This window comes from Odontomachus brunneus, unplaced genomic scaffold, assembly GCF_010583005.1.
Source record: "Odontomachus brunneus isolate Ranch 3 - 2012 unplaced genomic scaffold, Obru_v1 Obru_scaffold_026, whole genome shotgun sequence".
NCBI lineage: Eukaryota > Metazoa > Arthropoda > Insecta > Hymenoptera > Formicidae > Odontomachus > Odontomachus brunneus.
Window position 1 is genome coordinate 653,643 of NW_022639476.1, and position 11,769 is coordinate 665,411.

General features: G+C 41.3%; 1 protein-coding gene across 2 annotated transcripts in view; it reads left to right on the forward strand.

Annotated features, from left to right (window-relative positions):
- The window catches only part of LOC116842613 (protein similar), a 44,940-nt gene that overhangs the window by 16,005 nt on the left and 17,166 nt on the right, over positions 1–11,769 (forward strand). For both annotated transcript variants that reach the window (XM_032812043.1, XM_032812042.1), the window contains exon 7: positions 1,181–1,328. In XM_032812043.1, the coding sequence (XP_032667934.1) occupies positions 1,181–1,328 (148 nt within the window). The remainder of the gene's footprint in view (positions 1–1,180; positions 1,329–11,769) is intronic.

An 11,769-nucleotide genomic window follows, 5' to 3' on the forward strand; every position in this document is an offset into this window, starting at 1 on the left:
GATCGTACACTGAGAACAAACGTTTGAGACTCGTATAATGGTCGTTACTCGAAATTTGTCCTACGTGAGATATCCAGATCTGAATTTAGAGTTGGATCTGAATTTCTTGCTTCAATTATGTAATATGTGACATTATATTTGCAATCGCGATCTAGCTGAGAAATTAAGATCTAACTCTAAATTCAAGTCTGAGTATCGCGCCTGAGACAAGTTTCAAACGAGTATTAATATAGAACTGAAATTCTACTGTAACATTAGTGATGATAAATTTAAGTACCAATAACCCTTAAAAGTACCAATTCCCAGACACATATCTAATCCTGAACATTGTTTTGGGGTCTTTAAATACGAATATTTAAGCTTTCAACATAGAATATATATACATATATTCGATGTCTAGGTATAGCTTCCGGAATGGAGCCGTGTCTTGAATCAGCGATATGCCTATCGCTGATTCAAGACACGGCTCCATTCCGGAAGCTATACCTAGACATCGAATATATGTATATATATTCTATGTTGAAAGCTTAAATATTCGTATTTAAAGACCCCAAAACAATGTTCAGGATTAGATATGTGTCTGGGAATTGGTACTTTTAAGGGTTATTGGTACTTAAATTTATCATCACTAATGTTACAGTAGAATTTCAGTTCTATATTAATACTCGTTTGAAACTTGTCTCAGGCGCGATACTCAGACTTGAATTTAGAGTTAGATCTTAATTTCTCAGCTAGATCGCGATTGCAAATATAATGTCACATATTACATAATTGAAGCAAGAAATTCAGATCCAACTCTAAATTCAGATCTGGATATCTCACGTAGGACAAATTTCGAGTAACGACCATTATACGAGTCTCAAACGTTTGTTCTCAGTGTACGATCGGAGGAAGAGGCGAGTCGTTGCATTTCGTCGTCGCGACGAATGTGCTTGGCTCGTTGATTTTTGCACTCGTAATCAATTCACCCGAGACTCTCGGATCGATGGTTTTCCTCCCTCGGCCGATCGTGTTTGCAATCCCGCGCCGCGTCTTTCATCAGCCGGAAGGTGTGTCGCGTGTGCGCGCGGCGAGGCGCTCGACTGTCCTGCGTTCTGAGACGACCGCAGGTCTCTCCCGTCACTGTCTCATTCATTCGTTACTCGCACTTACTCATTCACGTTTCTCTCTGCTGTTCCAGTGTTCAGCAAGGGCCAGTGCGAGACCGTGGCGTACAGATTCCTCGGCAAAAGGGGCGGCTACGCCTGGGTAGTTACGCAAGCCACTCTGATCCACTGTTCCAAGCAGCAGAAACCGATCTCCGTCGTCTGCGTCAACTACATCCTAAGGTAGGATCGATCATCACTCGGCCCGCTCTTGGCGGTGTCACTTTTTCTTCCGCATGCTGTCTGGTATCTTTGTCTTTCTCGGAGTACCTTCGGCCACGCTTTCGTCCAATTGCTCGCTCCAATTGAGGATATGCGAGCCTTTCGAACTTGAAATCAGATTGGTGTCTGATTTATTGCGTCACCGAGTTGCTTGTGCGTTGCTCTCCTTCGCCAAGAAGGAAGATAGAGGAATCGCCGTACAGGACGAACGAATTTTGATTGTTCCCGTGTTCCGTAAAGTTGATTCTCGAAGACAGCCCGAGGTTGCGTCATACGGTATACGGCAACAGCTGGAGGCGGCTCACGCGGTGTTCGATCGCGAATGTCCCTGGATAGTCCATTAGTTCCGCGATGTTGTGTGTGAGAAATTAATTTCCATTACAATTATCGCGTCCTTCATTGATCCTCCGTTAATTCGATTTTTCTGTGTAATTATAAAATTGCACAGGAGGAGATTCGCGATTTATCGGTCACAGTTGGTGAGGCACGCTACGCGTGCAGTCGTCGATTTAATTTTTCCAGGAGACAAGAGCGGCACCTGACTGCCGCCAAATAATCAATTCTGTCTCTCTCGTGTCGTCACGCGTTCGCTCGGCGAACAAAAATCGTGCTTTTCCTTTTATATACGGACAATGCGCAAGATAAATAACGGTATGCAACATAACAGTATCATGAAACTGTGTCGTGTATACGTAAACGACGTTATTACTCGGCGACGAGTAATTTATTCACGGTAACGAGAGTTGTCACGGGAACAGTTTCGCGAAAGCGTCTCTTTAATTAATGCCGTCCGATTCGTCCTGATAGGCGACGGTTCGCGGGCAAATATTGAAGCCCGTCGACTCCACGTTTATCCGATTAAATCGAATGCGCGAGTTATTTCCTGCCGCTATTACGGACACGCCACTTCCGGCCACTTCCGACAAAGACTGGGAGGGAGTAGTCACGCAAGGTAAGTGCTCTCTTGATTCCTATCCCGGCGCAGATTCAACCCTCGATTGGTCTTGCGAGACTCGAATTACGCTAATCGCACTTGATACGGTTTGTTACGTAAACGACGCGTATTTTGCAAAGTATTTTGCTTTAACCGTTCGATTACGTCAGCTTCGCTGCGCTCAGAGAGAAGCATAGTAGTGATAGTCATACAGGTGACTGTACGAGCTTTGTATGTAGAATTGTCATGTGTGTATACAGTTTAAATAAACTATTTCGTAGTTATTGAAACTAAAACTTTAGTTACAGTTTAGGTACCTGATAATTTACTACAGAGCCGTGGTGTACAGGTAGATCGGACCAAACTGAACTGAAAAGTTCTTCGCCATTTTGCAAATTACGCACGTAAACTTTTAACTCATTAAAAAAGACTAACGAAAAGTCGCGAGTTATGCAGTACACAAGCTGTGACAGCGACGCTTGCTATCGTGTGCTTGTAGATTAGATGAAGCCTAAAATTAAGCCTAAAATTAGATGAAGCTAAAAAAAATCCTCTGCCAAATAACACGCCATCGTAACTCTTGTATCGCATATCACTCGACAATTTTAATTAATAACTGAAAATTTTATGTGGTTGGTCCCAAAAAATGATAGAGAAATCTTTCGTTCAGTCTGATCTAATTTAACTGCACTGAGAGAAAAATGTACGATATTTGGAACTATAATGGCATAGTAAAAATATTATAGTTAGGAATATAATTTTTATAGTAAATGTTACCATAATATTTGTAATATTTACAATATAAGTATAATATAACTGATCCGTGTAAAATTTTTACCAAGAATTATAATTATTTGAAATAAAAAATATGGTAAGGTGGCAAATATTGAATGGTAAGAGAAATTAACTATTTTATATAGTCAATACAATTGGAATATTTGGCAAATATAGGTACATGTAACTATATTCCCAAAAGGTGCTTTACCATATATATAGAGTAATAAGATGGTGACTATAAATCTGTGTTCATTCTACTATATCTTCATGTTTAGATGAACTATAAATATATGTTTGAGGCCAAAACGAACTATAAAATATAGTGAGATTATAGTTATTCCAACTATTTTTTTCTCTCAGTGTGTATACACCGCGGCTCTGTAACGAATTGTCGCGGACAACTTGTGTAGATTAATCTATCTATGTACAAAACTTGTATAGTCATCCATATATAGTTGCCGACACTATGTCTTTTTCTCTGACTATGCATCGATTTTGCTCAACGTCGTCAGTACTCGGGAAATTCGATCTCCCTTCGGCGAATTGCAAAACTTTCTTCTGCTTCCGTTTCTCGTTCTCGCGGGCTTTTAATTTTCTATTTCCCGCGTCTTTGCACTTTATCTCGAACGCTGTACCATTCGAGGGTTAATCTCGCGCCTTATCGCGCGAGGAGACAGTCGCGGAGCTCCCCGTCTTTGTTCGCTTCTTTCTTCCTCATCTTCGGGCGTAACACCGGCTTTCTCCTCGCCGAGCTTTTCACGCTTTCCGCATATCTTGCCGAAGGTACTCCGAATAAACGCCGTTGAGCTTTTACGAGCCGAGCCGGATTGGCTCTTGGATTATTACACGCGTCTCTCCCGTATCGCGCTTTGTATTTCCGGAAACTACGAATTATCTTCAAACAACGGTCTCGCGTTTCAACCCCCCGTTTCAACAACCGCTCCTAGTCAGGAGTAGAGCAAGCAGAATATCTCCGTTTTCTCGCATTGAGAGAGATAACACGGGGAGAAAGAAAGTAAGAAGAGAGACAGAGGAAAGAAAACAATTTTGTTCTGTTGGTATTTCGTTACCGGATAGATTGCGAGGAGGTTACGAGGAGGGCGCACATTAAACCTTCGCGAACTCGTCGCATGACGGTACGCGTCTGCCGTCGCAACTCTCGCTATTGGAGAACAAATAAAACCACCCCCGCGTCGTGAACGTTATCTACCCTCCGGGACAGCCACGCCGTGGCGTTGCCCCGGATCAGTGCGTAACGCGCACTGAAATTTCCCCGGGAAGCCGACTCCTCCCTGGGAAAAGAAACGAGAAGAATCCGCCAGTCTGTATAAAACACCCACCCATCCTCCCTTGTTCCAAAAACTGTCCTTTTCCTGTCTTGTATCGCCTCCGGGTAGCGGCCCTTGGCACCGATGGTTGGTTGGAATCTGGCTGGCAGATTCCGTCGTCTCATCCCCCCCGGCCGCCTCTGGTCTCGTGCCGTTTAACTCCTCGATGTTCTTTTCCATCCCCACGTCGTCACTCTTTTCTATCCACACCCCTTTTTTGTTCTCTGATTTTTTAGGTCTCTCCGGAGAAGGCGCGTCACTTCCTTCTCTTCACAGTCCTCTGAAGTTACCGGATTTGAGTCCCTTGAGGGTAGCAAAGTGCAAATATCAAGATTATTCTAATTTAATTGCATAATTAACGCATAAATCTTAAATATATATTTGCTGAATAACTCGTTGTTTATAGGCTGATTTCCGGGGTCGATCTATCGGGGCTTCACTAAAGAAGGCTCAACAAATGAGAATCTGAAATGCATTTTGTTCTCGAAAAGTGCGTAATTAGCACGTAATTTGTGTACTGTCGCTGTTTAATTTTTATATCAGGTGGAGAGCCATTTATAACTTTTTTCGCTGCACATACAAATGAAACAAAGGTGATTGTCAGAAAATAACTATAACTGCTATTGTTAAGTGATATTGGAGAGATGTAACAGAACTTCCCAAGTTAGCAAGCGCTGTGTATCTTCAATGTTCGCGTCAATAATGTGAATACAAACATTTCCTGTTAGAAAATATTGTAAACTATTGTAACTATTATAAACTTTCTTTGCGCATTGCATCATAAAATGTTAGTGGTGCTGATATATAATCGGCAGACGTTTCGCGAAGCCGACGACGAGAGAACTCGGCAGCGCGCGCTCCTCTCGTCTCCGAGGCGGCGCTTGCGCGAGCTTCTGTCTCGCGACGCTGCTCTCCGCGGTGCGTCCCGTCGATATTCGCGTGCGCGCTTCAGCCGCGATACCCGCGGTCGTCGCATCCGTCGACCTCGTTGCTAGCTAGTCCAACGAAAGCGAGAGTGGCTACGAGAAGCGAAAGTGGTTCGTCGCGCAAGCTCAGTCGGTCGCCGCGACCGAGAAGTCACAGGAAGCCGCGTGCAATCCGCGCGCGACGTCCGGGAGGATGGTCGGTGGTGTTATCGTAAGTAGCAGGATCTGGAGGAATTCAAAGGGTGCTCTGAAAGAAAGCGGCGAGAGCGAGGAAAGATATTATCGTGAAAGTTTAGTCGTTCGGGAGATCGCGAGTCGTTTTATTCTGCCTTGATGTCCCAATTGTTTAACAATTTGCCGACGCTTTCTCTTCTGGAAGCGAGGATTTTCGCACAGCCGAGATTGCAAATCGAAAGTCGAATCGAGGTTCTAAGCGACCTCGGCGCGCGAGAGAAGCGCAAGGGGGAGACAGGACGCGATTTCTTGTCTAACGCGCGTGTTATTACTATCTGGAACATATTGTGAACGACCGCGAAACAAGATATCTTGCGCTCCCTGTGGCTTGCATCGGACAGTCTCTTCTACGAGGATCTCAACGGAGATCACTTTTGAAAGTCAGTACGCGTGAAACCGCGACTTCCTGTGCGAAAGACGGACGGAAGCAGCAGACTGCTGCGTCGCGTTTCGTCGTGTCGCGTTGCTCAATTTGTGTGAGCTTTACACGCGCTGATTACACAACCAGTGTGTCTAGTATTACACCGATATACGGCTCGATTACATGGTGAAACGACAAAAAATCTCCCTGTGATTTCATTGCGCAAAGAGCAAAAGAGAGAAAAGAAAGGCTTTCGATTAATCTTCGCGTGGTCCTCCTGTTTTCCGAAGTGTCGATATCGCGAAAGTACACTCACCTTGTAATGAAATTACCTTGTAATTAAATTGTCGAGTCTTAATTCTTTCTACGTGGAATATTTTTATAAGAGCGAAATATCGATAAGGTCGCGGCGCGGAGCTGTTTCGTGTCTCATTGGCGGTGTTTTTCCTCGCGATAGGCTATCAATGATGATGTACGATATGAAATTATACTGCCGGGCTATATATAGGTTTAACATAGATATAAAGGGAGGGGAAGGGACCAATCAGGTCGCCGAAAATACACGATCAAAAGCATTTTGTGTTTGCGTCGCAGTCGATCCGTGTGGAAATTTTTTTCCATTAAGTTTTTAACATATTCGCATGATAATTTAATATATTGTCGTTATGCTGTTTTGGCTATTCTGCATTAAGTTCATATTTCATTTCTAAGTATTGGCATAACACAGTTTACTTGTATATGCGCAGAAAAATGTTCTACTGTTAAGAAAAGCGACTATTTATTTTCCTCCTTTTAAATAATGCCTATTTTTAAGGAAGAATATTTTCTTGATAATAGTTAAGAAAAGCGACTATTTATTTTCCTCCTTTTAAATAATGCCTATTTTTAAGGAAGAATATTTTCTTGATAATAGTTCTTAAAATATTCTTAAAATATAGTTATCACAAATTTTAAAAATGTTTATTATCATGTATTCAGAACAAGGATTTATTCTTTTTACAAAAATATTATAAAACTTTATCTAAGAAAAGATATGCAAAGATACAAGTAATATATTCTTTATGTAAAGTATATAAATAAGTTGCGTTGTTCGTCTACATGTTTGCGTTGTGTTAAATTCAACACAATATTTTTTGCGGTGTAAAGATAGGTACACTCCTCCCTTTTCATTTGATGAGAAGGGCAGAGCTCCCAAAACTTGAGAGAAGCTCCAAATGTACTTCACCTGTTCATCGTAAGTTCGATTCGACGCAGAACTTCGTGTTCAATTATTCGCGATCGAACGTCGGGGCTCTTTAGTATTAATTCATATCCCCTGTGAGTGGTGAACTTTCTTACGAGCGATCGCGCGAAGACGAGAGGATTCGCTTTCGGTTTACAGAGTGGACATGGCGAATGTGGCGGCCACGTGCTACGACATCTCTCTCTCAAAATAATTCACGTCCTTAACGTCGGCGTTGCCGTCGTGGCTGCAACACGCTTTTGATCTCGACCTGGTTACGCGAACGACCTCACGAGTCGATTGCGTCCCGTTTCGTCGCTCCCGCTATCGACAGCTAACTCGTGGTCTCATCCCGTTACATTTCGCGTCACTCGTGAATCCTTCAATGTGTTCGCGGTTGCATCATCTGCGTATGATATCAATCAACGCTTGAAAATAGAATTTCTCCCAAAATATAAACGAAACAGCTGGCGCGCCCTTTGCGCCAACTTGACCCGGCCTCTTGTGCTATTGATTCTCTAGTTAATAATACGAGCGATACAATTTGTCGTCAAGCGTGTGCATGTGTGTCCGTCGCGTTTGTTTGTAGTCGAATTATTCTTGGCCGACGCCTTTATCAATCCGCAACGTCGCGACGCATCGGGATGCGTTGACCGTGCATCCGAGTGCGGAGACTCGAGGGACCTTGAGAGCTTAATCAGATCGATTGTATAAGAGTTCGCTTTCATACGACACGACGATGACGGTGACAACGTCAGATGGCCACTTCGATTCGAAACGGTCTACCTATCGATCGATAACCGGTGAATTCGCATTCGTCGTCATGGTATTTTTCTCGCGTGCACAACAATCGGGAAACTCGAGAATTGAATAATATATGAGTCCTACGCGAAAAACAAGAGATACGGTGCACATAATCAGAATATATCTAGTTGCGAACAGCATAGTTGCTTCACCCTAGTCATCGTTGTGTGATGATAGTATATATGATCGATATAAGACTCACAAGTAAACCTACCCAAAAGATACACTCCGATTTCTTTTTAATTTGGCACAAATAAAAGTACAAAAAAATAGTACAAAATAAAAAATAGTATAAAATAAAAATAGTACAAATAAAAGTACAAAAAAATATTTAGGTCATACTTTTTCATTTTAGTCCACTTTGAGCCCACTTTCACGGGCAGTTTATAGCTTTTTAATGTTCTCACTTCTATCATCAACAAGTGCAACAAAAAATGCATAAGAAATAAAATTGAATACAAGATATAGTTAAATAATTATTACATTAATTATATATATTAAATAATTTTAACAAAATCAACATAGCTGGGACACGAACCATTCTAAATTTCTTTAGCCGAGATTCCAACCGAAATATTTTAAATCTGTGCTAAATTAGTAAAAAATCTCGGTTCGAATCTCGGCCAAACTGAGAGAAATCCGGCAATTTTAATTAAAATTTTCAGAAAATCAGATTTAAAATATTTCGGTTGGAATCTCGGCTAAAGAAACTCAAAATGGTTCGTGTCTCAGCTATGCTGATTTTGTTAAAATTATCTAACTATATCTTGTATTCAATTTTATTTCTTATGCATTTTTGTTGCACTTGATGATAGGAGTGAGAATATTAAAAACCAAGTTTCTCCATGTACTTTCATTGGAGCAACCAGGAGGTATCGTCACTGCTGCAATGCAAATAATTTAGCAATCGCCCTGTTGAGCAAGCATATAATTAGTTATTCCGTCTTTATTGAATCTGACTGGTACAGCCAAACTTACGTGTGGGTCAACCGTACTTTTTTTTCCGCAAAGAAACTTAAAAGGCAATGAGAGACGAATAGACTCGAGAACACGAAGGGTCATTCCACAAAGAGATGCTGTTTGCCGACGATCAGGAGCAACGCGCATGTCGTTCAATCCGGGGGACTGACCGACGCTTTCAATTAAAATCGTCGCGTTCGCGAGCGAGGTGGCGCCGTATATTTTTAAATTCGCTCACCGCCATAAAAACTCTTCCCATCGGTCCTCCACGTGGCGATCGTGTGATTGTCTTCAGATATATGGGCGCAGGTGAAGCAAATAGATACGATGGTGCGTTTGTATATGGTGCTCGTAACGGGAGAAAGAAGTGGCGAAAATTTCGCGTGACCGAAATTAACGATGCCATCGAATGTAACCGAAGGTCTCGGAAGCTGAGGGGAAAGACGGGAATCGCTTCTGCGTCTGAAAAGTATATTTGTCGACCTCGCATTCGCTTTTCTCATTCGACAAAGCCAAACTCGGTCTACGGAGTCGAGAGTACGGAGTTGCGTTAATGTTTAACGCGCGTCCCAACTAGGAAGTCATAATTTCGATAATGACTAACTCGGTTAACGTTTACATATGGAAAATTACAATCGCGACATCGACCGGACCGTTGAATATATAGGGTGTCCCAGATCACAATTTCTTGTGAGGACGTAAAGCGGATTGAAATAAACACAAAAGTCCAATATCGTTTTGCAATATTCGCAATAAATCTCAAGATATTAATTAAAAAAGATTGGTGAATGATCACGCGCGATGTGATATATGAAATTATAATAATTGCGCCGTCTGCCGTTGTATACTTGTACATTAAGTCAAACTGAACAAAAAAGTCCTCTACCATTTTGGAAATAACAACATAGATTTTTAGATATTGATTAAAGAAAATTTGTGCGTTATGGTACATAATCATGTAACAATTTTCTTTGATTAATATCTAAAAATCTATGTTGTCATTTGCAAAATGGTAGAGGACTTTTTTGTTCAGTTTAACTTAATGTACAAGTATACAACGATAGACGGCGCAATTGCAGCTCATCTACTATATCGCGCATTATCATTCACCAATCTTTTTTAATTAATATCTCGACTATTATTGCGAATATTGCAAAATGGTACAGGACTTTTGTGTTCATCTCAATCCGCTTTCCGTCCTCACGAGAGATTGTGAAGGTGATCTGGGACACCCTGTATGCACCACTGATACGCGAGTATGCAAGGTAGCTTCCAAAATCCATGGCAGCTGTTTGCCAAAAGGTTGCTTAAGTTTTACGCAAACAAGTACGTTTGCTTTACTTTCGCGGATGACGAAGAGTGAAACTCGCAGGTTGCGGTTGTACGATAAATCTTCCTACTTTTTTTCTCAGATCAGTCTCACACCTGAGCAGATGTGAGTTCGACTAGAGACACACTTTGCATACTACTTAAGAATGCATTGATTGTACAATCCCGGCAAACAGTCACTGGAAATTAAATACGTTAATATTTATATTTTCCGTGTAGAAGTGCGCGTATGGTATATATGTGTGATAAAATAAAGTTGAGTAACAACGTATTTCTATTTCGCGAACACTTTTTATAGTTTGGTTATCTTACACTGCCTCTCACTTTCAAACTTTTCTCTGAATCACAAGAAATACAATTGCATACATCATTTTGAATATTTAAAGTATATAAATACAAAACTTGAGATTTTTATCATTATTTTTTATCTTTTCTCTTGCTAAAGATTACAATATATATTATATATATCATATATTTTCATAACAACATGAATAAGAATATTTTCAAGTAGCGGGATTATGTCAAATGACGTATTAATGACATTTATAACGCCAATACGTCATTTAACGTTATCGTTTTTATTGGAGCTTACACTTCAAAGTAAAACAATTTTTGATCCGGTCTTTGAATCAATATCAAATTATTTTTGCTACTTTTAGGTGCATTGTAGATTAAGTTGCAATTTTTTTACAATTTTCATATTATCTCTGAGATATGCGCGGCACATCATTATCATATAACTAGCCGACTGTAGTGTAACGCGAAGTGTATATAAGTGAAACTCGCACGTTTCGACGACTTCCTTGAGCGCCAAGTCGCGATTTGCAAATCGAGTACCTGAATGACAAGAGAGAGAGGGAGAGGGAGAGAGGAGTGTGAGAGAACGCGAGGCGAGCACTCGCGCCGCCAGTGCGGCAAGTGCATCGCCGCGACTGCAATCGCGACGACGGAACTTGGCAGTGCTTTTCAGTCGGTTGCCGCGGTCGAGAGGTTCGTGTCGTTCTGATAAAAGTTCGAACAAAACGACGCATGCTCTGCCATCCGTCCGCGTGCGCGGTCGATCGTCATTTCGCGTCGTGTGATAAGAGAGGAGATTCGAGAGATTCGCGATCCGTAGATTTATGCACGGAAAGAACTGATTTGGCTGATCCAACGAAAAATATACAGCTCCGATTATTCGATATCTTAATTTCCATTGGTCTTGGTGAAGAATCGTTGTTGCTGCACTCGAGAATCTACCGTGCTGTAATATCAAAGTTTATTAGTCATTGACGTTTAAAAATATATGATTCAAAAAATATAATCTCATCCTTAGTGGAATTTTCCTAGAGAGTTCCGCAAAGGATGAGATTTTGTTTTTTGTCTCAAGCAGCTCTGATGTAGATTTAATTGTAGATTCGAACTAGCGAGTTTTAAGCTTTAGTTTTTAGTTGCAAAACAATAGACCTTTCTTCTGTGCAAATGGGATCTCTTTAAAGTCAAGATTCTATAAATTCTACAGATCTGCAGAGAGAGAGAGAGAGAGAG